Source organism: Lygodium microphyllum, chromosome 9 (genome assembly GCF_053477565.2).
Source record: "Lygodium microphyllum isolate KBCC chromosome 9, Lygodium_microphyllum_v1.1.10, whole genome shotgun sequence".
NCBI lineage: Eukaryota > Viridiplantae > Streptophyta > Polypodiopsida > Schizaeales > Lygodiaceae > Lygodium > Lygodium microphyllum.
In genome coordinates, this window is record NC_141143.1 from 123,342,014 (window position 1) to 123,369,664 (window position 27,651).

The 27,651-nt window shown below is 45.3% G+C and overlaps 1 protein-coding gene across 8 annotated transcripts in view; it reads right to left on the bottom strand.

The window, feature by feature from the left end:
• Positions 1 to 5,608: 5,608 nt before the first annotated feature.
• Positions 5,609 to 27,651, bottom strand: part of LOC148031530 (pentatricopeptide repeat-containing protein At3g09040, mitochondrial-like) — a 30,359-nt gene continuing 8,316 nt past the window's right edge. For 6 of the 8 annotated variants that reach the window (XM_087685070.1, XM_087685065.1, XM_087685068.1 and 3 more), the window contains one exon: positions 5,609 to 10,197. In XM_087685070.1, coding sequence (XP_087541196.1) covers positions 6,590 to 8,854 — 2,265 coding nt within the window. In that variant the 5' untranslated portion in view covers positions 8,855 to 10,197 and the 3' untranslated portion in view covers positions 5,609 to 6,589. The remainder of the gene's footprint in view (positions 10,198 to 27,651) is intronic. The other 2 variants (XM_087685066.1, XM_087685071.1) reach the window with 2 other exon arrangements.

The window sequence follows — 27,651 nt, forward strand, 5'->3', positions numbered from 1 at the left end:
AGAAAGCGTTTTTTCAAAATACGGCATTTCGCACTCCTTTACAACTCCTTACATCCGCGAGCAATCATGTGATTCCATTAGAACCACAAGTGATTGTGTGATTCCTGTTTCATTACTGGTCCTTTGTCATTTCTCATGGTCCTTGCTTGTGATAGTGTGATTCCTGTTTCAACTCTGGTCCTTTGTTATTTCTCATGGTCCCTGCTTGTGTAAAGGCCTTTTTTAAATTTATGGCAGAGATAACAACCGTCTGATGCAGGTGAAGTGATTATCAAAAGTAATGCGGTGCATTTCACTATCACAAGTAACTGTGTGATTCCTTTTTCATTATTGATCCTTCTTTTCTGTTTTTCAATGTCCCTGCACCTATCTAGTTATGTGGTCTTTTTTTTACAATGGCTGAAATAACAACTCTCTGATGATGGCGAAGTAATTAACAAAAGTAACCTGGTGCGTTTTGCAACCATAAGTGACTGCGTGATTCCTGTTTCATTACTGGTGCTTTGTCATTTTTCAAGATCCTTGCATGTGTCTAATTAGAAGGCCTTTTTTTAACAATGGTGGGAATAACAACTCTCTAATGGGTGAAGCAATTATCAAAAGTAACGTGGTGCATTTCACCTTCCTGTTTCATTGTTGATCCTTCTTTGCCATTTTTCAAGGTCCCTGTGCGTATCTAATTGGAAGACCTTGTTTTAAACAATGGCAGGAGTAACAACTCTCTCATGAAGGTGAAGTGAGTATCCAAAGTAACGTGCTACATTTTACGACCACAACTGACCATGTGATTCCTATTTCGTTACTGGTCGTCCTTCGTCATTTTTCAAGGCCCGTGTGTGTCTAATTAGAAGGCCTTCTTTTAACAATGGCGGAAATAACTGTTCTGACACAGAAGCATCTGGTAACATCTTGAGGTGAAATCTTTTTGTCAGGCTTGCCTTTACCCAAGGTTGGAACTGCATTTTAGACAGCTGTCAACTGTTGTAAAGATCAAGCAATCAAGTGAAGGAAGCTTTGTCGTTCCACTACAGGCCCCTTTATCCTAGAGTCCTTCCTCTTTTTGGCTCATTCTTTTCAAGTGTTTCACTATTTCCAAGTTCCAACATCAAAGCAAGCCCAACCTTGCATGCATAGTATTCATTGTCATTTGCATGTTGTCCATGTAGTCATTGCTTACATCAAACTGCCAAATATTGTCAGAATGTCTAGAATACATCATACCTCAATGATGGGAGCTGTGAAAGAAGCATCATAGCAAGGTCTTCCAAAGCCACAATCTTACCGGGGGATGCAAGCTCATCTTGAATCTCCTCCATCTTATTGATGCAGTCCATCATCACAGGGAAATCTGCGATGGAGAGATGTCAAAGCTTCAACCTGAGGGTCACGCGAAGCCCAAATGTCCAGACCTTGTAAAGAGATGCCAATCTGGTTCAAACTTTTGTTGTGTGTGGATGTCTTACATGCACAGAATCTGTAGAACTCAAGAACAAATAAGAGCAAGCTCTTGCTTTGGGTTGATCCCATACAGCTGCTGAGTCAGCAGTCGTGCCAACATGGGAATCCATGGTAGGTCGGGGATTTGGGACTACCACCAAATCCCAAAGAGCAAAGGTGTCAGAAATGCACTCAACTTCGCATGACCATAGAAGGTAGATCATCCCATCTAACTTTTTGGAGGTGGGATGAGAGGGTAGGACAAACACCTTCATAGGGTGTGCCATAATGGCCAATCGTGGACTCCATGGCATGGAAGATGGAACAAGGATAGACTGATATAAAGGTAGTTGAGATAGAACCTGGTCATGGTCATGGTCTGCCATCTGTTGATCCATGTCACGATCATTGTCATGATCTTCATAGTTTGAACGATGATCCTCACGGTCACAGCTGTCTGAACGCTGGCCTTCTCATTCTCGGTCATCACTTCAACAGTCCTCATGGTTCTGATCCATTCGATCCTACCTATCAAACCTCTTTGCCATTTGTATCCACAAAAAACATGAAAATGCTGCTGCTGATGAAGAAAACGACCTGGAAGATGATGACTTCAGCCTGTTTGAGGCCTGTTTGTCTGCTGTATAGCAGGTTTCATGATGTCAGTAGTGAAGGATGAGGAGTATTTGAGGCAGGAAAGTGGAAACTGCTGGACAGAAATGCTGGCCTGCAAAATGCAAGGTAGACAGGTAGCTGGAGCAGAAACATAGCCTGCAGAAACGTAGCCTGCAAACAGGCTGTAACTATCAACACAAATTTGGGAAAGTCTGCCCGGCCTGAAAATGCAGCCTGGAGTACTGGAAACGATGACATCAGCAGCAAAGATGGTCGCCAGTACTGAATAGTGCCACCCAACAGAAAACTCAGGTGAAAAGTGTGTCCAGACTGAAAAATGCAGTTGATCTGGCTGAGAAACAGGCCGCCTTGCACAAGAAAACACAAAAAATGCAGGTCTTCAGCTTTGAAAGATTTCACCCAGCTTGCTCTGTCACAGACAGATGCTCCTCATCAATCACCTGCGGTTCCCACCAAGGCAAATGATACCATGTGAGAGTGCACAGCAAAAAGGAAAGTGAACACAAAGTGAATAGAGAAAAAGGAGACTGAAAGAAACACAGTAGGATGAAGAAACAAGCTGAGGAAAGATTAAACAATACAAGGCTGCAACAATCAGCCCAAACATGCAACTCAAGAGCGTCAATGTGGGTGCCAGATAGAAGCAAGAGGATGAGACAAGGCAGGAATATAAATGGCCAAACTGATGCCACAAGTAACACATTAACTGTCTAGGCCCAAAATACAGGTGCCTGGATCAGCCCACCCACTGTCAGAGAGTCCACCCTGCCAGAAAATGAAATCCAGTGGTATGACCTCCACGTAAAGTGTCTAGGACTGATAAAATGATAGACAAACATAGCATTAGAGTTCCAAATGTCCTCATTTCACTCAAACTGAAGCTCATACATAGGACATTACCATACGTGACACATAGCTAACAAGGATAACCCCAAATATCTAGCATTCCTCTACGGACAAGTCTGCTCTGCCTTTACAAGTTGGTCAAATATCTTCCTTTGTAGGTAATAAGAATTGATTTGCAACCCCAATGCTAATCCAAACCAAGCCCAAGCAACCATAGCTGCTGCCACGTTACTTTTCTTAGCTCTAAGAAACATGAAAGAGTCATTAGCCAATGGCTGACCAATGAACTTTGCACCACTAGGAACTCTCTCTCTCTCTCTCTCTCTCTCTCTCTCTCTCTCTCTCTCTCTCTCTCGTAATGGGCAATCATATTAATCACATGACAAGTACAAGAGTCACATGACAACAGCATAAGAAATTGTTGCATGCCAAGAAACAGGATCTCTCTGTAGGGACCGATTAAGCACGAAGATTGAAGCAGACTGTCGTATGCACAGTGAGAGATAGAGAGAGTGCAAAAGAGCAGAGTAGAGAGTGAGCACGTCTTGGTACAATGATGAGTGTACCTTTAGGTTTTTAGATAGATATATATATGCAAGTACAATGTGCTAAGGGTGTGTTCACACCCGTGCACATATAAAAGGCCCAACACTCTCTCTCTCTCAATATGCATTTTTAACAGGGTCTTATGTGAGGGATTCCTAGATAGTTAGATAGAATACACTATTGGGCCACTTTTTAAGAGCAAAGACATCATGATCCAAGAAACTATTGAACCATAATGATGCATTAGTATCTAACCAAGATCTATGGCCCCATCCTTGAGGATGAGCTAAGCAGTTGGGGATGAAACATTGGATCATATACTCACACTCAGGGCTATCACAGAGGAGGATATACTGCAGCTTTGTAGAAGTCCATCAAGCCTTTTGAAACTATCCCACAAGCTAGGCCCATGAGGAGGTTACAAGACATTGGAAGCTAGAGGAGTTACTAGGGGATTTATGCCTTGTACGAGTCAATGATAGGTAGAATAGGCATGCCATGAGGACTATCGGATAGAGTTATTACCACCACCAAGATGAAGCAAGGATGCAATTGTCACCTACTCTGTTTGGTCTTTATATTGATGAGATAGCTTGCTATATAGGCAAACCAAGAGGCCTTTGGTGCATTGCAAAGGTGATGCCATACTCCAAACTTGTCACCACAACACTCCTCTAATGGAGCAAAGATTTGGGGGCCTAGCCTAGAGGGCTGTTTACAGGGCAAGTCCTGAAAAAGACTATGTTCAGGAGTAAGCCGTCATTATCCCATGAGATGAATACAAGCAGAACTAAGTGCTGCACTGATGGTCACAAAAGGCCCTCTTCAAGGCAGTAACGTTTTGCTAGAGATTGTGGGATCTCCTGTATGTGAGATGCCACCTTTAACACTTATGACCTCCAAGAAATTAGGCAGAGGAAGATACATGTTGTTGGTTTATGCTCAGATGTGCACTTGATTAGTCCTACATGGAATGAGGATAGATGCGCTCCCACCTTTTGACTACAGCCTTGGCTTTCCTACACTTGAACTCAGCCTCCTAGACCTGAAACAAGCGATCAAGATGGACAGTGAGATTGGACACTAGCCTTAGGTGAGCTCCTTGGAGCAGCTAGGCACAAAGATGGCGCTCTATCAAACACGCTTCTTGCGCCTCTTCTAGGACAGATTCGTCAAACACTCATCATACATGGACACACACCTCTCACATAGCCTTCGATGCACCATTGGTCAAATTTTGGAGCCAGGTGATATGAGGGTATCATACTAGAGGATCAAATCTTCCAAACATGTGGGATAGAAATAGAGTCAAAAGGAGCATGAGCATTACATATATGAGGTCAGAGGATACCACTGCTTGTTTCAAGAGGGTTTTGGGCCATTACACAATCATGGAGTACAAAGATTAGAGGTGCCTAGGATTTCTCTGTACCTTGGGCCATTACACAATCATGGACTATGAGGGCTAGAGGTGCCTAGGATTGTTCTTTCTTGAGCTTCAACAGCATAGGGAGATCCTCTTGCTAGACATGAGAGCAGTACATGCAGATCCACCAAGACAGAAGGTGCTCATAAAGTGCTCGTCGAGTTCCTCACTCTAGTGATACTAGTGTGCTCCTTCCTCACTAGTGTCCGCCTCCTCGAACCTAGGGCACTCATCCTCATGAGAGATCACCCTAAAGCAAGCCATATCCCTATGTCAAGCAAGATATCCCAGACCACCAGGCAATGACCAAGTGAACCATCCTCACCATCAACAGATAGGAGCCATCATCGCCTCCCACATGAGTCGCCCATCAAGATGCCTTAGTCGCCTTATGCTGGAGCAGCTATTGCAGCATCCTATGAGGGAGATCCTGGGATGAGCAAAGACCAGATCATCTTTAAATTTCGCTTTGATGAAACATCATTAGGATTTTACTATATGCTCATGTCTCGTATGCCACTTTTGCCTTTTGAAGACGCACGTGTGTGTGTGGGATGGTGCTAATGATCTTAATGGGTGGATCCAATGAGTGGGGATCCTTTGTACAAGTCAATTTCAAAAATTTTATTACGTACAGCAACTCGGAAGAGAGCTATGACATCAAGAACAAGAAGAACCAGCAACAAAAAATGCCTTACCACCTACTAGAGACACAAAAGGAGCATGTAGGTAATGCCTTATTTTTATCACAATTATTTTCGTGGTTCCACCTTCACTTGGGTAGATACAGGTTTCTAAAACCTGCCAAGAGGTCACCACAGAGCACATGCTTTATTTTGCAGACCTTCCAAGGGTTTTGTAAATGTATGTCGTGGGTGGGTGATATGTCACAGGTTCAATCACAAATGACACAAATGGAATGATCTCCATGATTACAAGCTGCACAAATCCATAGTGTAAAAGAGTAATGCAAATGGGTGTAAAAACCTAACTTCTCTGCTTCTGGGTGTTGATAGGGTATTCTAAGTAGCTTTTCCTCTTAATGAAATAGAAAATTTAGGCAAACTATTGAGATGTTCACACACCTCCTGGTATGGAATTGTGTGTCACACCACATGAACATACTTGAAACTGTCACGAGTAAAGGTAACGTTACACTTTTCCCTTTTACTGTATTAAGGCCATTGCCATGTTTTGTATTCTGATTCCTCCACTTTATCAACAAATTCTCCCATTGTCCTTCGCATGCTTCAAATGTTCGGCTGGCTTGAGTTCTTAGTTAACTCTCAACTTCCCTCAATAATGGATTTCACTCCAGTGGAAACCATTGATGTTTTACGAAGCAAGGTGAAGCTCATTGGGATCCCAAGGGTGCATTAAACAAGCTTGTACTACCTGTAGTCAAGGACAAAGTGGTGACATGGAGGTGTTCCAATGAGAGGATGGCATGCCTTGCCTCCACAATAGCTCATAAGCTTAGTGGGGGGTCCCCTCTCATGTTATTACACTGAGAAGAGAATCACACCTTGCTGCTCTTACACACCCATCAATAACCTCCATTGTTGGTTAGTGGAGTTACTAAGATGGGGTCATGGGATGCCAATGTATCTCATCAGGCCATTGCTCAACAAAGAGCTCAACCCCATTCTTAACCACAGCATGTGTCCTTCCACTTGATCCCAAGTGACCTCTACCACTTTATGGGAACATTAGGCGTGAGTTTGAAAGCATCACAAAAGCTGTGGTATTCCATGGTTCTAATTCCAGTACATGCTCTGCTGCAAACATGGCCAGCTCCATGGTGCCATAGGTTCTGCAGGCACCAAGCAAGGCTATAAAGTTTAAAGCAGAAGGTGCAAAGGGCATCTCATTGATCAACATGACTGCTTCTTCCAAAAGACCTGCACGGCACAGGAGATCTACCATGCAACCAAAATGCTCTTCATTTTGGACTCTACCAATCAATTGTGGAGTGGAATCAAAACATTGGCAACCTTCCTCTACTAAGCCAGTATGACTACATGCAGTTAGGACTCCTACCAGGGTGATGACATTCAAGTTCAGTCCCTCCCTTTGCATGTCTTCAACAAAGCATAAAACATCCTTGCCATGTCCTTGTTGTGCATGCCCTGAAATGAGAGCATTCCAAGAAACAATATCATGCTCAGGCATGTTACAAAATGCTTTGAGTGACTCATTTAAATTTCCACACTTTGCATACATGTCAACAAGAGCATTCCCAAGGAGAGCATTTGGCTTATTTATGCAATACAAGACACGGCTGTGTATTTGTTTACCTTGACCTAGTTCAGCTATAGAAGCACAAGCAGTTAAACTGTTCACAAAAGCAACTTCATCTGGGTGAACACCTTGTTCTCCCATTTTCTGAAAAAGTTCCAAAGCCACTTCACCCTGCCCTCGCTCAACATATCCACCAATCATAGCATTCCAAGTAACCACATTGCGCTCACGCATGCTGTCAAAAATTTTCCGAGCATCTTCTAAGCTTTCACATCTGCCATACACATCAATAAGGGTGCTTTTTACAAACAAGTCGGATTCCAAACCATGTTCCATAATAGATCCATGAATGCACTTGCAATACTTCAGATCATCCCTAGTTTTGCATGCCTTGAGAATATTCAGGAAAGTGATCTCATTTGGCTTCATACCTTCCTGTTCCATAGTTTTGAAGAAGTTAAAACCCTCCTCACAGTTCTTATTATATGCAGATATAATTGCATTCCATGCAACCACATTCCGTTTCGGCATTATATCAAAAACCTTTCGGGCATCCTTGATTCTACCACATTTAGCATACATGTCAACAAGGGTGGTCCAAACTAAGGCACTTCTGTGTAGCCCACTTTTAACAAAATGGTCATGAATTTCCTTTCCTAAAACAGATAATCCTAGGTTGGAGCAAGCTTTAAGACTACTGACAAAAGTTGCTTCATCTGGGTTTATGCATTTCTCTTCCATCTTTTGATAAATTTCTATTGCCTCCTTATTCAACCCATGTGTTATTAATCCTGCCATAATTGAATTCCAAGAAATCACATCCCACTCAGGCATGTTATCAAATATTTGGCGTGCATCATCTATACTCCCACACTTGGAATACATGTCAATCAGACTGTTTGTAACAATTAGATTTAGTTTCACCACATTCATGGCCATAAAGGTATGAATATGCATGCCCCATTTCAGAGCACTGAGAGCCACGCATGTACTGAGGAGGATAACAAATGTGTAGCTATTGGGTTCTGTACTCTCCATAACCATCTGGGGATAGAGTTTCAAAACTTCATCATACTGTTCATGCCGGCGAAATGCTGAGATCATGACATTCCATGAATCAATGGTGTGTACTGGAATTCCCTGAAAAACACAGCAAGCATCTCTTAAAAGTCCACACTTGGCATACATGTCAATGAGTGTATTACTTATGTGCGCAGTTATCTTCACATCACTTTTAATCATCTGGCTGTAAATCCATCTGGCCTCGTCAAGGGATCCAAGTGTAATACATGCCTTTAGAGTGTTCAAAAAAGTGACCTCATCAGGCTTCACACCTTCACTATTCATTTTCCAGTAAAGTTGAACAGCATAATCTGCAAGTCCATGCTGGGCATATCCTCCTATTAAGATGTTCCAAGTCACCACATCCCGTCGGGTTAATGAGTTAAATGTTCCATGAGCATCAACCATACTTCCACACTTGACATACATGTTGACAACGGCATTCCAAACCTGCACATATTCTCCCTTGGGTGCATTTTCAATAATGTGAGCATGCACTTGTTTGCCATCTTCAAGAGCTTTTGCCTTTATGCAACTATGCAACAGGAGCTTATACATATCAAAACTGGCACGAATGGTGGCATGCTCATCAGTGTGTGGCAACATATCGAGTGCTGCTTTCATGCAGCCATCTTTCCAGAGGCACCTCAACTTTTGCATCTTCTAATCTCCATGCAGATGCTCTTGGCTAATGGGATCTTGAAACCAGTTGTCAGGTTGAGTATTCCTGGAGTGTCAAACAGAAGCATTGCAGCATGGCAGTTTAAAATGAATAAATAGTTTAGCCAAGAAATGACCCAGTCTTAACTACTAAATTGTTTGCCAGAGGGCATCAAACAGAGAGTTTCTTTGTATGAAGATTTGCTTTTATGTGTTGTGTTGTCAGTTGGACATGTGTTTGCAAGACAGCATTTTTCTTTGCATATTTAAGAAGGAAAATAACTGATGCTAAACAAGTAAAGAAAAATACAAATCAAATAAACATCATCAAGAATCATGGTAAACGTCTACGTTTCTGAACTACTTTGTATCCATCAGTTGACTAACAAAAACTCTTCAAGACATGAAGTGTTACATGATCTGCTCATTATCCAGATTCTTAATAGCCTGTTCTGCAGACAAATGTGAGCTCAGCATACTTGGACAATAATACAATCATACATTGTAATAAGAGTCAATGACACTGACCATGTGTTTAGATTACATTTTAGCCTCTCCCGTTCTCCAGTAAAGTCACTTGGAAGCATGATGTAGCAGGCCATCTTCTTTCCAAAGAATACATCAAAACTTGACAGGAGATTCTAAAGAGCAGATGCATTGCAAATAATAACAAAATGCTTCCTATGTCAATGTACTCCATTCACTTCATCATCTGCCTAATCAGTGGTGGTAAAAACCCATCTATGGTAAAAGTAAATGGCAGTACATCCTAATAATATTGCTTTTAATTCTGCACTGATATAATTGGAAAGCCACAATACAAAAGATTGCCTCTGCACTGTCACACAAATGCCCCAAACACCAGTGCCAGATTGGCCCAAAAGATTTGTGCCCCTGATCGCATCTCTTTAATTTATTACCAAGAGAATCAAGAACGACAAATGACTGGATCTGCTCATTGATCTCCATAGAGGACAAGCACCACAAGCCAGGGTGCCCAATGCCTGCAACTCTTCCTCTGAAGTAGAGAGATTCCAGGTTGCCACTTGCTGCCCTCAACAGTCCAAAACAGAGAAATCTCTTAAAATTTCTTCTCTCTCAACATCACACACTTGCACCTAGCAAGAACAATCCCAGATCGCTCCACAACCATCCCAAATGCATACTCAGAACTGCAGACCAACACCTTATGCAGGTGCAAATAGTAGCATGCAGCCCCCAAATCTCCTGCCATGTGTGTCCGCATGGTAAAGTTCATGCAACCAACAGCCAGATTGTTGTGATTCTGTGACAGCTCTCTGTGTGCAACTCCTCTCCAGATTGTCATGACCGTCTTTTTAAGCCTGCCAAAAATAGGCAGAAAAAAGAAAGCTTCTCCATTTCAAACATTTTTAATTTAAACACAAAACGTTCATAAATGGAAACTACCTGTTATTTGAAATTAAGCTCCACAAGTAATTTCACCACATCATCAATTCACAATGACATGTCATTACTGCCATGTCATGACAGCCACATTGTCATGATGAAACATGGTCATGCTTACAGTCATATGAACTGTCTCAAGATGCTCTTTCCAGCAATGAAATAAATTTTATTTGTGATGGAAACCCTAATTTCTCAAGTTCACTACACACTGTCCACAATGAATACAATCCTGTTCACATACTTATCTCTTTACCCACAACTAATACAAATTACGGTTTTACGCTAATACCTAAGGGTTCAAGCTAATATACAAATAAAACACAAAGAATCAATTTGCCAAAAATTACTCAAGGTTTAACAAACCCTTGCGCGGCGTGCTGTTCCCGATTGCATGTGTGTGAGACAGGAAAGCAAAAGGAAATGACAAACAACAGCATGGAACTGATCATTTATCAATACTGATCAACAGATGAGCCTCAGAGGAGTACAATCATTCAGAAAACTTCTATACAATGTCAACCAATGTAAACGTTTTAGGTTACAAACTTGTCTGAGAGCTTTCCCAACAACGTGCCAACTTCCAACTACTGATTTCATTCAAAAAGCAGTTGACTATGAACCAACTCAACAACCACAAAAACTCATGTGCCTAGGGCACATATCATAGAAGCCCCAACAGCAAATGTACTAGCAGCCAGCAATACCTAAAACATAAAGATTTATGAGCGACTTCTAGATTTGTAGATAGCATCTATGACCAGGGAGTGGAATAATCCTCCTCTTGAGTATCAAGTTATATTTCTGACCTTGCTTTCACTCCAAATGAATGAGCACTTTCAATGTTAGGATTCAACCCCAAAAAAAACAAGGTAAACTGCAAACCGAAGGTGAATCTGCTGAGTCACCCTCTTCTAGGCACTTCATGTCCATCAATGAGCAGTTCCTAGCTTCACAAATAATGACATGAATAAGAAGTTGATCAAGTTATTTCATCTCCAACCGATCCTTCATCAGATACCTCATCTAAACACTAGACCTTCAAAAAGGTTTAATTACCGAATAATTGGGAGATATCCTTTTTCTCCCTCCGATCCTCCCTTCTCTAGTTTGCCACCCCGGTACCATGACGTCTCCACCGACAAATTGCCCTTCTATTGGGTGCTACTACTGCAGCACGAACGGTCATCCCACTAAAGACTGTTGACTTCGACCTTTTCTCCCCACCCCCCCGGAGTATATGCGTCTCCCACCTGGCACTTCTTGTATCACAAGACTATGACAACTATTACCTTTTTGTTGATTTCTTTATTACATATTTTATTTGGTTTTTCTTTTTGGAAGGATCGCTCTTGAAATCTAAATGCCTGAGTTGCATGGCCAGTATGTGAAACGGACAGGAATGTCTAGTGAGTCAAGACTGGACAGTTAAGGTCCAGTACAAGTCTGGAAGAGACTGATGGCACTGTAGATTGACAAGCCTGGAAGAGACTTGTGAAAGTGTATATGGACAAGTGTGTTGAAGAACTAGCCTGGAAGAGACTAGTTCAAAGTGAAGATGGACAAATCTGCAAGAGATTAGTCCATGTGGGGTCATCAATGGAAATTCACTTTCAGTTGAGCTACATTGTAAATTTGGATGTAGCCATAGTCTGCAAAGATGGTCAGAAGACTAGTGGGGATGCAATGGAAGCAACTCCTAAAATTTAGGGAGTTACTATTTTTGGACCCCAGAATTTGCTCGCATCATTATCTTCGTTTTTGCACGAGGATCATGTGAGAGTGCGCAACGGAAGAAGAACACGAACACAGAGGAGAGGAGAGAGAAAGCTGAGAATGAAGGAAGAAAGTCTGCACTGACTGAGATGAATGCTGAATACACTGAAATGGACAGAACAGTCCCTGCACGCAGCCCGGAGCGTCAGTGAGGGAACCAGGACAAACTGGAAGCAGTGGCAGCACCAATGCCGGAGACGGAGACGACGGGAGCAGTGCTGTACCTGCAGAGCATAATGCTGGACTGACTGGGGGGGCTGCTATAAATAGCCCCCAGGCCAGCAAACTGGCCGACCAGCCAAACTGGCCGACCTGGCCAGATTTGGCCGACCAGCCAGATCTGGCCGACTTTGGCCAGATCTGGCCGACTGCCCAGAAAATGGGCAGTCTGGACAAAAAACAGCCCAGTTTGTGCTGTAAAACACCCAAGGCTGCTGGCTAACTAGGGCAGCCACCAAAATGACCTGACAGAGCTCCTCTGTCTCCTGTCAGACTCTGACAGGAGCTCACAACCAGGAGATGACAGACTGAGACTGATAAAGAGCAGGCTAACACCCCCTCTCAACTCCTGGGAGAGTCTGAAGACCCAAGAACCGCATGTGATGAAGCAAAGAAGCCTGAGGCAAGGGCTTCATAAAGAGATCAGCTGCATTGGCCGTCGTAGGACAATAGACCACCACTAGCTCCGAATCCACGATCCGCTCTCGAACATAGTGATACTGAACCTCAATGTGCTTCGTGCGAGCATGAAACACCGGGTTCTTGGCCAAAGCAAGAGCACTCTGGTTATCCACGCGCAGCTCCATAGGTCCGGTCTGGGAAAAGCCAATCTCCGCGAGTAAGCGACGGAGCCAAACTGCCTCCATAGCGGTCGAACATAGGGCCCGATACTCAGCCTCTGTAGAAGAAAGTGCCACAGTAGGCTGCTTCTTGCTGCTCCAAGAGACAGCACCAGATCCAAGGGTGAAAGCATAACCTGTAGTGGATCATCTCGAATCCACATCACCTGCCCAATCAGAATCACTCCATCCAAAAAGGGTAATCCCATCTCCATACATGATCCCGAAGGATCGAGTCCCTTGCAAATAGCGAAGAACCCGCAAGGCCGCCTGCCAGTGATCTTGGGTAGGAGTCTGCATAAAAGAAGACAATAAAGCCACCACAAAAGAGATATCCGGCCGAGTGTGAAGCAGCCAGATAAGAGAGCCGACAAGGCACCTGTAACGGGTGGGATCGGTAAAAGGAACTCCAGCTGTCAAAAGCTTGGACTCAGGGTCCATGGGGCATGAGACAGGCCGACACTCAGCCATATCAAATTCCGAAAGAAGCTCGGAGATGTACCTGTGCTGCGAGATAAAAATGCCCTGTGACATCTGATAGATCTCCAGACCTAGAAAGAAGTGAAGGATCCCTAGATCCGTCATGTCAAACTCCTGCTGAAGAATGGACCGTGTATGCCCCACCTACTGAGTGTCGCTCCCTGTAATGATAAGATCATCCACATACAAGATAAGGAACACCGAAAGAGAATCCACAACCCGTAAGTAGAGGTTGGGATCATAAGCGGAGCGCGCAAAGCCACTCTGTAGAAAGAAGCGGTCAATCCGTTGGTACCAAGCACGAGGAGCCTGCTTTAGGCCATAAAGAGCCTTCCGCAGCCTGTAGACATGATCCTCCTTCCCCTGCACAAGAAAACCAGGAGGCTGTGAAACATAAATCTCCTCCTCAAGAACGCCATTCAGAAAAGCAGACTTGACGTCCATCTGATAGACAGGCCAACGGTGGTGAGCAGCAAGAGCCAAAAGAACTCGGATGGTGGACATCCTAGCTGTAGGAGCAAAAGTCTCAAAGTAGTCCAACCCTGCACGCTGTGCAAAACCCTTGGCAACAAGCCTAGCCTTATGCTTGTCCAAGGAGCCATCTGCAAGATACTTGGTCTTAAAGACCCATTTCACACCAATCACCTTCCGTTTCGCGGGACGCGGAACAAGCTCCCACGTATGGTTTCACTCGATGGAATCGAGCTCGGCCTGCATAGCCTGTCTCCAAATATCCTGTGCAAGAGCCTCCTCCACAGTGGAAGGCTCGGAATCCTGAAGAATCTGTGACATAAGAGCATAGTTCACACATAGTGAACTGTCCCGTTGGGCTTGTAAACGTGCTGATCGACGTGGACCTGAAGAAGAAGCAGGAAAGTGAGTAACACCTGAATCCTGCATGAGCCGGCGATACCATAAAGGAATCCTGAGAGACTCCTGCTGCTACGAGGGAGACCGGGGGGTCTCCGGAACCTGTAAAGCACCCAAATCGGAGAGGGACTCCCCCTCACCGAGTGAAGGTAGATCCTCCGCATTTGAAGAAGGCTGTATATCCCGTGAAGATCCCGAAGTGGCCGTAGAAGAGCTCGTAGTAGACGAAGGCACATCCACCAAAGGGGAAAGGGAAGCCGAAGGAGGAGGAATAGGGGGGGTGCTAAGGGGCATCCTGGAAGGAAGGGAAGGGAGAGAAGGTGGGGGGGGGGGGGGGGGGTCCGTCGATGATGAAGAAACATCTGTAATAGAACCATCAATCGGATCCTCAGAGGCCGAAACCTCATCAAAGATCACATCCCTGCTCACCTCAACCGTCCGCGTCGTCGGGTCATAGAGCCGATATCCCTTCGTGGTCGTACTATAACCAACGAAGATAAGCTTTCGCGACTTAGAGTCGAACTTCGTCTTCCTCTTCTTCTTGTCCACATGGACAAAAGCATCGCACCCAAAGATGCGAAAATGGGACACGAAAGGCTTCTTCCCAAAGAAAGCCTCATACGGAGTCATGTCTTGTAATGCCGAAGTCGGAGAGCGGTTGCGAATATGCACCGCTGTAGCCACCGCCTCACCCCAAAGGAAATGAGGAAGACTCCTATGCTCCAACATAGATCGGGCCATTTCTATCATGGTCCAATTCACACGCTCCACCATACCATTCTCTGATGGTGTGTTCGGATGGGAATACTCCACCCGAATACCATGATCCCTGCAAAACTGAGAGAAAAGGTGAAAAGTGAACTCGCCACCGTGATCAGCTCGAACACCACGAACCTTGGAAGTTGTTTGGGTCTCCACAAACACCTGCCACTCACAGAAACGGGAGTACGCCTCGCTCTTGTACTCCAAGAAATAAGGCCACACATAACGACTAAAGTCGTCCACAATCAGCATCAAATACTTGGCCTTCCCAAGGGAAGCCGTGCCCATAGGTCCGCAAAGGTCGGTATGTACCAACTCAAGCGGAGAAGTAGCCCGCCTAGAAGCAACCTGCGGGTGAGGCTGCCGGTGCTGCTTGCCCCTCAAGCAGCTAGGACACAAAGTGTGAAGAGGAGGGAAATTAGGAAGGCCCTCCACCATCTTCCTCCTAGAAGCCCGGCGAAGAGAATCGAGGTTCAAATGACCATACCGAGCATGCCAAAGCAGCCCAAGCTCATGGGAAGTCCGCGCAGCCAAGGCTGTGAGCGTATAAAGCCCACCCTCCTGTGTACCTGTCCAAAGAGCATCACCTATAGAAGCATCCTCCACTGTGACGGCATCCTGAGTAAAAATGACTCGGGTACCTAACTGAGTAAGGCCATGCACAGATAATAGGTTAAAACCCAAATCAGGGACATAGAGAACTTTGGCGGAGGAAGACCGCCTGTCAGAAAACATAGGTAAAGTCCCCACGCCTCGAACAGGAACTGTAGAATTGTCACCAATGGTGACTGTAACCCCTCTGGAATGAAGATCCTGAAGCCAATCCTGACGGAAGGTCATATGTGAAGATGCTCCACTGTCGACGAGCCAAGGCTTCTCCTGTGTGGTAGAAGCTAGGGCAGTGTCTTCCTCAACAAAGACATGCACAAACGCAGATTCTGTTGTGGCTGGGGCCGCCTTCGAGTCCTTCTCCTTAGGCTTCAAATGGGGATACTTCTATCAACACTTCTCCTCGGGATGAGTGCCCTTCCCACAATGGGGACACTTGGGCTTCTTCTCCTTCGCATCCTTCTTGTCCTCCTCCTTCTTGTCCTTTGCCTTCTCCTTCTTTTGTTTCTTCTTCTTGCCGCCACCTGTGCCGGCCGTAAATGCCTTGGTGGAGCCACTGGCTCCCACCTCTTTGAGTCACTCGTCATGCTCCAAGACAAGCGGGGAAAGCTCCTCCCATAGGAGTGTCTCACGGGTCCTCGAAGTGATGAGGCTGGTATAGAAGACATCATAACGGGGTGATGGCAGCTGAGTCAACAGAATCATCGCCATATCCTCAGACGATATCAAACGACCAAGAGAGGCTAGCTCGCCTCGCATATCCTCCATCTTCGTGATGTGCTCCTTCATGGAAGAAGAACCATCAAGACTGAGCATCCGCAACTTCTTCTCCAGGGATACCTTGTGAGCAAATGTCTTGTGCTGATACAAAGACGCAAGCTTTGTCCACACTTCCGCCGCGGTCTGTAACCTGTGAACATGTACAAGAACAGAATCATGGAGACTCATAAAAAGAAAGGAACGGCTCGAGAGTTGAGCCTATCCCATAAGGCTGCACGGTCCATAGAGGTGCCATCGGACGAATCCACGGGGGGTCGGTCGATGGGCGAAGAAACAAGCTCCCAAAGGTCAAAGGTATCAAGGATGCAAGCCACCTTGCATGACCATAGGGAGTAGTTGGAACCATCCAACTTATCTTCCTTCGGAAAGGAAGGGAGAATCGGCACCTGTATAAAGGGAATCAAGGAAGGCATCCGCACATCTGAAGCAGTCTTCACTGAAGAAACCTTCGCAGTAGATGGAACCCTCTGAGATGCATGGACTGAAGAAGGAGGAGTGCGAGGAGGTTCTTCCCGATGTCGAACTTCACAATAATCCCGCCTCCGCTCAGAGGAATGATGAGAGAGAAGCTCATCCTCTGAGTCTTCAAAGCCTGAAAACTGGTAAGACATCTTCCAATCTGCAAAATACCAAAGAAAGTTGTGCCGCTGTCGAAATAGGACCAGCAATGTGGTCACCAACCACCAAGACGCAGGCAGAGAGTACCTACAAACACCTGGATCTGCAAAACGCAAAGAGAACTGATGTCGAACACCAGAGAAGAGACCACCAGCACCAGGAAACAGCCTGGACAGAGGTCTCCAGCAGGAAAAGGGCCGCCTGAGGTGGAAGCGACCTACGGAACAGCAAAACGCAGCCTGTAGGGAGGTCGCCCAGCAGCAGGAGAGGCAGCCTGGTGGAAAACGCAGGGTTGCTGCATCGCTGGATGACGTGGCAGCCTCTGCAGTCAGCGTGGGCAGCAAAATGCAGGCTGAACAGCCTCCTGAAGCAGTCGCCTGGCTGTGGTTGATCTGTTGGCAGCAGCAGCAGGGTATCTCACTCCTGAGGGTATGTCCTCCGTGCTCTCAATCAGGCGATGATACCATGTGAGAGTGCGCAACGGAAGAAGAACACGAACACAGAGGAGAGGAGAGAGAAAGCAGAGAATGAAGGAAGAAAGTCTGCACTGACTGAGATGAATGCTGAATACACTGAAATGGACAGAACAGTCCCTGCACGCAGCCCGGAGCGTCAGTGAGGGAACTAGGACAGACTGGAAGCAGTGGCAGCACCAATGCCGGAGACGGAGACGACGGGAGCAGTGATGTACCTGCAGAGCATAATGCTGGACTGACTGGGGGGGCTGCTATAAATAGCCCCCAGGCCAGCAAACTGGCCGACCAGCCAAACTGGCCGACCTGGCCAGATTTGGCCGACCAGCCAGATCTGGCCGACTTTGGCCAGATCTGGCCAACTGCCCAGAAAATGGGCAGTCTGGACAAAAAACAGCCCAGTTTGGGCTGTAAAACACCCAAGGCTGCTGGCTAACTAGGGCAGCCACCAAAATGGCCTGACAGAGCTCCTCTGTCTCCTGTCAGACTCTGACAGGAGCTCACAACTAGGAGATGACAGACTGAGACTGATAAAGAGCAGGCTAACAGATCAATCCTCTGGTCTGTGCCGAGGTCAAATTCTGCACCGAGCATGGAGAATTTTAGACCGGAAGGCTGGAACAGGAAATATCTTCCAGTGCTGCCACTTGGCACAGATTTGTGCCCTTACCTCTTAAAAGAGGGGCTGGCGTGTAGTTTTTGGGCTGTAAGGGGCTCATTTGTGATGAACAGCTGCAGATGGAGAGCTCTTGAGAGCTGGCCTACCTTGTCTATGATGCACAGAGGGCTGGGCTTGCTTCCTACTCTCTCTCTCTCTCCCTGACAATATGGTTATACTACAGAATCAAGGCCCTTTCTTCTAATTCAGGTACAACTGTGTGGAATATGCTGTTTTTGCATGAGGCAAGAGCCTCTTTTCTCCAGAAACAGGAGCAGTTGTTTGCTGCCCACAAGCAGGAATAGGTGAGGGTGGTAACCTCACCAAGCAAGCGTCAGAATCTGCACTAAATCAGTACAGATTTTGGTCTGTTCAGAGGGTAATTCAGACCTTGATCACCTCTCATCATCTTTCCAAAACCTTGGATTACACTCCACATCTGCATCACACACCCTAGGGGTTGGATCTTCCATCTCGCTCCTAGCACCTTTTCCTTCTCCACCCCATTCTCTACCTCTTTGCACCATGGTACTTCGTTAGGGAGAATGCCACCCTTTAACACTGTGCCTCTCACCTTTCAACAAATGAGCACACCCATAACTCCCGGGACGATTGTGATGGGCACCCCCCTCACTATCCCCAGCTTCACATCTCACATGACCACTTAAATGCAGGTGTTTCCATCCTCAGCTTATGGTGCGTCTTCAAACTCTCCTTGGGTTACACCTACGCAGGGATTCCCATCTTCTGCTCCCCGTGTTCCCATCCCATCTCCTTGGGTTTCTTATGTGGCTAGTCAACCCATCCCTACCTATGGATCCACCTTGCACACTACCCACATGCCTAGTGAGCACTCTAGGGCCCATTCCCAAGTATACTCCACTCCCCCATCCTATCCCCACTACACTTTTTCACACTATCCATCTCCGAGCACTACCACTCCTGTTGCAATGGCCAAGAATGCCTTCACGAATAAGACACGTTTTAACGGGTCAAATTTCACTACTTGGTCGAATTTCATGCAACAAGTGCTTGAGTCTCAGGGTCTTTGGGACCTCGTCATTGGTCTAGAGTCTATGCCAGACCCTCGACTAGCTCACCCTGATTACATCCGTCAATGGAAAGCCCGCAATGCCACAGCCAATGTTGAGCTGATGCAGGGATTGCTTCCTGAGTTTCACTCTCAATTGCAACACTTCTCGCTCGCGTCAAAGCGTTGGAGTCACCTTCTCGACCGCTATGCAGCTCATGATCGTACTCGGCGCATCAATCTCAACTTTGAGCTTCAAGAGTGCTCTATTAAGGAAGGGGGTGATCTAAAAGTCAAGCTGGCTGAATATAGGCAGTTACTTGCCGAGTTCGCCACTACTGGCTCTCCAAAATCAGATGAGGATCAAGTTACATTCTTCTTGATTAAGTTGCCCGAAAAGTACTTCAATCTCATTCAACACATCATCTCTCAACCTCGATTGCCAACCTTCTACGAGCTTGGGTGCCAGTTCTTGCGTTACGCAAGGCTGCATGATCAAGTCCACAAGCGATCCTCATCACAACCTTATTCAGAGCAGAAGGGGTTGGTTGTCTCTTCTTCGGGAGGGAAAACCACCAGTGGCAATAACTCGCAAGATGTGAAGGCAAGCCAATCAAAGGGTGACTCCTCTTCCTCAAATAGAACCAAAGAATCTAGACCTATTTGGCAGCAACTCCCTAAGAAAAACCAGTTTTGCACACATTGTTAGAGAGCAAGCCATGTGGACGAGGAGTGTTGCTCCAAGGCCCAAGGTCTTCCACCTAAAAAGCCTCAGCAGACCGTTGCGACTGCCCAGTCCAGTGGGGCTACGCCTTCTGCTCCTGCTTCATCTGCTCCTTTAGCACCCCTTGTTGCTGTTGGACATGTGGCTCGAGTACAGCCTCAGTAACCTATCTCTTTCACTACCCCTGAGGGACTAGCTGATCGCTCTGCAGATTCCAATCCCGTTGCACTTCATGCTTCTATCTCGCATTCCTCCCCACCTCGTCAGGCGTTCCCTTGGCAAAGCCCCGCTACTAGACGTACACGATGATGGCCACCTTCTTAGACTAGCATGTCTCTAGGTCCTTTCAGATACCCTAGATCAGTCTAACATTCATTTTTTGCACTCTTAGAGTCGGGCCCATAGGATTCATTGTCCTTAGATTTTCCATTCTTTTGACTTCCGCTACATTTACTCACACACATACGCATTCATTGCATTTATTTTGAGTTAGATTTTCTTTCTGTTCTGTTTTGCTTTGGAGCATCTCACCACTAACCTCTGTGTTTGCAGATTCTCATCTCTTTTGCAAGGTTTTGTCTTTCAGTGAAGGGCTAACTTCTTGCAAATTGCTTTGGTCCTACTTGGGCTAGAGACGTGGGGATGCACACCATTCCTTTCATGGTTTCATCATCCTAGGAGTACTTGCTCTTCTTCCAGCATGGCGGTTCTCCCTCTTGAGGCGAATCATGCAACATCTCTCTCGATGCTATCATGGCGGTGACTTCTACCTTGCTCTTCTAGTGGGGTGCTTCATCTACTTCATCTTCTTTCATTCCTTATGGTTCTCGGCACCATCCAAAGACCGACATCAGGCTCCTCTTCCTTCTTCGGCATCTACATCCAAGTTGAGAGGGGGTTCCTACCCTTCTTGGTATTCTACAGGCTTCAGCACTTTGTCTGCAACATCAGCTTCTCCCCCCTGTTGTACCTTACCCTTTGCATTGCATGATTTCATCATCTTTGTACTAGGGCACTTGGGCAAGTGAACAATTTTCCCATGAGGGACACTGTCCAAGTGGCACCTGCTGCATGAGCATTCTTCAGCATGTAGCATACTTTGCATCTCATTGTGCAGAGCACCACTTGCGCGGATCCTAAGTTGTTTCCACCGGCGGCTGTTGTTACCACACCACCATCCTTCTTCATCACATGGATATCTCATCACCTATTTTTCCTCATCATCGACACCCTGAGTGGATGGGTTAGCTTGTACTGTTTTGTGATGTGTTGGGTGTACCCTCCCTACTCCTGTCTTCTGGGTCACTATTACTCAATCGGCCGCATCCCATAAAATTTACCACACTTATTCAAAAAAAAAAAAAAAAAAAAAAAAAACACACACACACACACAAAGTTCAATGTGGTTCCATCCACCTTTGTAGGACTTGGTAGGTCACTAGGCAGCCGACGTGCACCCTTTGTCCGATGCCCTGTCCTCTCTGGGGTGACTACTTGGATTCTCTTGGTAAGATAACCATCGCCTCTGTAGTCTTGGTAGGCCACTGGGCAGTCGACGTACACCCTTTGTCCGATGCATTGGTTGCTTTGGGGTGGGACGCCTTGGTATACATCACCATGGTTGGCCTAACCTTTTGGCTCAGTTTTGGGCCTGAGAGGGGGTGTTGAGCTAAAATATGTATTACTTCCTGATTAGCCTCTTAAATAGCCCCAAAACACACTAAAAATACTCTTTTAGAGTAAAACCCTAAAACGGGGAGCGGTTCGAGAAAGTTTAGTGGAAACCCTAATTTTTGGGGCGCCCTTCCACATCTATAAATAGACAGCTTGTCCCCATTCAGCAATCATCCTTGTTTGCAGGTTACATCAGCCCACACACCCTCTGCTGCTGTTGGCGCCCAGATTCCAGCTTGCATTCCGCTCTCAGTTGCTGGCGACTGCTCCAAACTGTCCCAGACTGCTGTACAGCCTGCTGTCCATCATCTCCAGGGTCAGCCAGCCTGCATTTTCAGCATTGCAGGCCCTGACACTCTCAGACACTATTTCAGCCTACTGTTTACAGCAGACTGTGCACAGTTTCCAGCCCCCAATCGGTGGTACACTACTGCGTTTACCAGTTTCCAGCCTCCAAACTGTTGCGTTTTGGTGACCAGCCTGCTGCCATTCACTATTCAGCACTTCTACACTCCGACTGGTGGTCACAGACTTGGGATCCATCTTCGGTGGACGTCACACTCCGACATCGCTCTGCCTTTGAACACACTATAGACTGTTACATTCATTTACAGCATTCATTCACTTCATAGTTGTGTTCTCTCTCTCTTCCTTCTTTTGTTAGTGTTTGAGTTTTGAGTTTTGCGTTTAGGGTTTGAGTTTTGCCCTCTGTGTCTGTGTCTGTGTCTTTGTGTTTCTGTCGTGGTCATACACTCTGTGTGTCCTTAGTGCAAACCCTAGCACTCTTCTTAACAAGGGGAATGCCCAACACAATTGTCCCAAAGTGGAAGGATCTAGTAAAGTGGGAGTATGTGGAAGGTACAATGTTAAAGGGTGGCATTCCCCTTAACGATGCATCAAGAGGTGGAGTGAATGAAGGGTAGGTAGATAGTGGGAGGGAGAATGAGAAGATGTTAGAAGCAGAGACGAAAGATCCAACCCCTATTGTGCTTGGAGTGGAAGTGGAATGTAATCCAAGATTTTGGAATGAAGATGTGAATAGATTAGAATGTGGAGAAGATGGTGATGGGATGGGAGAGAGTTGAGAAGTGTAGTTTACTTGCTCGAATGAAACAGATGGTAGAGATATACCTGATGAAGGTTGTCTGCTTCAAGAGCCTCCTCTATTAAAGTTAAAATACTGAAAACCATCTGGCTCTTGCACACCAAAAGGAGAAACAAGAGAGGATTTTGGCTCTTATGACTCAAAAGGATTATACGAACCTGACATAAGACTTGGCTAAGATAAGGAGATGGATTGCCAGACGCATTGAATGTCGTGGTCCCTCCAAGATCAGAGAGATAGCCAGTCTCACCAATCTGTCCAAATGAAGTAGTAGCACTTGTTGAAGGAGTATAAACCGAACTATACACGATGCACAAGTACTCATCAAACTCTTCATTTCTAAGATAACCAAAACGAGAAGAAGAAGATGGTAAAGGTAAAGGTGTATCCATATCCTCCTTGAGAGCATAATGCCTTCTTAGAGCCTCCAATGATGAAGAAGCCTGATAGGGCATCATAGGATCCAAAGAAGAAGGTGTCTGAGATATTACGAGTCAGAATTGAGTCGCATGTGAGTCTCGCACAAAGACTTGCCTCTATAATTACCATTGGATACTCTTTAGAAAAGCATCAACTCTGATATGATATGAAGATATGCTAGGGTTTGCACTGAGGAAACACAACATGTACGACCAAGATTGAAACACAAAGATTAGACAGAGACAAGCAAAAACTTAAATCCTAAACCCAAAACACCAAACACAAAACGCAAAAACTCAAAACTCAAACACAAAGATAAACACAAAGAGAAGAAACTCTGAAGTGAATAAATGCTGTAAATGAATGTAAGAGTGTACAGAATGTCCAAGGGTAGAGCAATACAATGTCGGAGAGTGACGTCCATTGGAGACAAATCCCAAGTGTTGTGACCACCAATCGAAGTGTCAGAGTGAAGGAAACACCAAATGATGATCACCAAAGTGTCAGAAAACTAAGGTGACAACAGAAGAGGTGTTTGCTAATGTAGACGGCCTGCTGGACAACAAAAACACAAGTACTGCAACAATCGCTTGGTGGGAGAGATGGCAATAGCCTTGTTGCCTGGCACTAGATGCTTAAAATGCACGTTGATCAAGTGCTATGATGACGCAGTAAATGGAGATCTCCAAACAGCAAGGCGATAGCTAAAAACATACCACCTAGGGTTGGATAGTGATGGGTTGCAATCGATGATGGCTGGACAGCAGATGGTAGGTGGCAGATAGCTGAAATCTACACGGTAGAGTGAGAAACCTATAAAAAGGATTGAGACTGAATGGTAGGCAAGCCATCTATTTATAATGTTAAAGGATACCCCAAAAATTTAGGGTTTTGGGGGACCACTAAAACTCTCTTGAACTATGCACCAAATTTGCATTTTTCATTAATTAAGCGTATATTGGGGATGTTTAAATATGCTAATAAGCTCTAAATCATATTTTAGCTCAACAAGCCCATCCCATTTGATTTTGAGCAACATTTGGCCAGTTTGTGGTCCATTGTACAAGTCCTAGGTGAAGATCAAGGGGCAATTGGCTTAAATTACTCGCTAGTTGAGTGCAATCCCTTGCTGGATAGTAGTCAATGAGATGACTCCAAGGCCTAAATTTGAAAGAAAAATGTTATAACTGAAAGTGAAACTTAGGAAGCAACCCTTGCATTAGCTCAACATTCATTGTGGCATTCTAGACTCTCCATTGAAGGATGTGATCGAGGCGAGCTAATCGAGTCTAGCATAGGCTCTAGACTAACGACAAGGTCCCAAAGTTCCTAAGACTCAAGTACTTGTTGCATGAAGTTCGACCAAGTGGTGAAATTTGACCCATTGAAATGAGTCTTATCCATGAAGGCATTCTTGGCCATTGCAACAAGAGTAGTAATGCTCAAATAAGATGGATAGTTTAAGGGAATGTAGGACATGATTCTAGAGTGCCCACCATGCATACGAGAAGTATGCACAATGGATCCAAATGTGGACATGGGCTTAGACATGGTAACTACATGAGGAGCCCATGGTGAAGGGATAGCTGTTGAGCTAAAATACACATTACTTGCTGATTAGCCTCTTAAACAGCCCCAAAACACACTAAAAATGCTCTTTTACAGTAAAACCCTAAAACGGGGAGCGGTTCAAGAGAGTTTAGTGGAAACCCTAAAACGGGGAGCGGTTCGAGAAAGTTTAGTGGAAACCCTAATTTTTGGGGCGCCCTTTCACATCTATAAATAGACAGGCTGCCCCCATTCAGCAATGATCCTTGTTTTGCAGGTTATACCAGCCCACACACCCTCTGCTGCTGTTGGCGCTCAGTTTCCAGCCTGCAGCCTGCCTCCATCTGCTGTCCAACCATCATCGATTGCAGCCACATCATCTTCAGCCTATCCATTGCTGTAGGCGACAGCTCTCAGCTGCTGGCGACTGCTCCAAACTGTCCCAGACTGCTGATCAACCTCCTGTCCATCATCTCCAAGGTCAGCCAGCCTCCGTTTTCAGCATTGCAGGCCCTAACACTCTCAGACACTGTTTCAGCCTGATGTTTACAGCAGACTGTGCACAGTTTCCAGCCCCTGATCGGTGGTACACTACTACGTTTACCAGTTTCCAGCCTCTAGACTGCTGCGTTTTGGTGACCAGCCTGCTGCCATTCACTATTCAGCACTCCTACACTCCGACTGATGGTCACAGACTTGGGATCCGTCTTCGGTGGACGTCACACTCCGACATTGCTCTGCCCTTGAGCACACTGTACACTCTTACATTCATTTACAGCATTCATTCACTTCAGAGTTGTGTTCTTTCTCTCCCTTCTTCTATTTGTGTTTGAGTTTTAAGTTTTGCGTTTAGGGTTTGAGTTTTGCCCTCTGTGTCTGTGTCTTTGTGTTTCTATTGTGGTCGTACACTCTGTGTGTCCTTAGTAGAAACCCTAGCACTCTTCTTAACAAGGGACACGTGGAGCATAAGTAGAGGATAGAAATCCCTGCATCTGAGAGGTAAAAGGATGTGTGTGTCTGGGGGTAGTGAGGGGAATGCCCATCATGTCAAAAGTGGTGCAGCAATGGAAGCACAGACAAGTGCTAAAATAAACTGTTGAATACGAGATAAGAGAGAAAGAAAACAAAAGAATACTACAAAGGAAGAGAACTCAAAAAGGTGCTCGGGAAATGCAATCCATATACCAAACACAAGAATGACGTGTACAATAGTGAGTGACTGGCTTCGTGGGCACTGGCATCCACTCCTCTCTCCAATGGAAGACCGCTTGAAGAATGATGATGACTGAATAGGGAGGAGAAGGAGCCCTTGAAATAAATAGGTCCAAAATATGCCAATATATGGCAGTTGGTTGGTCAACATTTAACACTGGCCAACTAGCATAAAATGTCACAAATACCACACAAAAAATCACTAAAATAATGCCTAAAATATGGACTAAGATGCCCAGCCCATCTAGCATGCACAAACTCACACATGATTTGACAATCCTGCTAACACCTCATAGCCATCCCAATGGGAAATGACATGCTCACTTGCACAAAGATAGAGGGAACTGTGGTAAAGGATGGCATCCCCGGTAACGAAGCCCCTTGGTGCAAAGTGGCTTGAGGGTAAGTGGATGGTACATTGTTAAAGGGTGGCATTCCCTATAACGACGCATCGTGATGTGAAGTGGTAGGAAAGTATGAGTATGGAACAGAGAATGAGAATGTGCTAGGAGTGGAAATAGAGGTTCCAACTCTCAGTGTGGAGGATGCAGATGCGGAGTGCAATCCAAGGTTTTGGAATGGAGGAAATCAAGGTGTGCGCGAGAAGAGGGTGGAATGGAAGGGATTTGAGAAAAGTGGCTTACATGCTCAAAAGAAACAAAGAATGTAGATATACGTGATGAAGAATATGTGCTTCAAGAGCCCCCTCTATTGAAGTTTACATACAAAAAATCATCCAGATCGTACACACCAAAAAAACAAGAGAGGGTTTTGATTCATACGACTCAAAGGATTTGTACAAAACCGACACTGGACCTAGCTGAGATGATGAAGATGAATCGCCAGCCATCTCGCAAATATCGTATGTTCTCTATGACTGGAGAGATAGCCAACCTTGCCAACCTATCCGAATGGAGTAGCAAAGCTGAAAGGAGGGGTGTAAATTCAACTATACATGATATGCAAGTACTCTTGAAACTCCTCATTAAACATGAGACTCAAATTTGAAACAGGGAGAAAACAAAGAAGGTGAAGGTGAAGATTGGGTGTTGTCTTCCTCACCGAGTCCATAATGCCTTTGAAACCAACCTTCCTTCTTGGAAAGTGTAGTAAATCCCTAATTAAGCACTTAATTACAGTAATCAGTAAATGAACATAACTTGAAATGCACAAATTACCTTAATAATCTTGAACATTGGACACCTTGTTGGCCCCAAAACTAGCACCCCTTTCGGTATTTCTTTAACTTGATTGCTAATGGAATGAGTGCAAGCTAAGATTCACAATCTCCTTTGCTATTTCAAAAGCCCCTTGCTGTAGCAACAATCAACAATCAATTCAGGCCAATTGCCCCTTGATTCTTCACCCAGGACTTACACAAATGGAACCACCAACTAGCCAAATGCTGCCCCAATTTACAATGAATGGGCTGGCATCTGAATTCCCCGACAATTACACAAATTTCGGGTACTGAATTCAATGTATGATGCCTTCACCAATTGGGACAAGTCCCGCAGTGGCCGTCAAACCCTATTTTCTGCAGAAATTTAGGGTTCACATCAGAGATCTCTCTACTGTCCAAAAATTTAACTAAAATCTGATCCAAAAGGCTGAGAAATACTGAGAATGACTGAGCACAAACTGAAGAAGGTGAGAGAATGCCAAAAGAGAGAGATTTTTTATTTTCACACGAGAAAGGCCTGAAATCTAATTGCTACCTGTATCAGATAGCATTAAATGCTGTCGCTAACTGCCAGGAGGCCTCAAAATTGTTATCATCTGCCTCAATTAGTT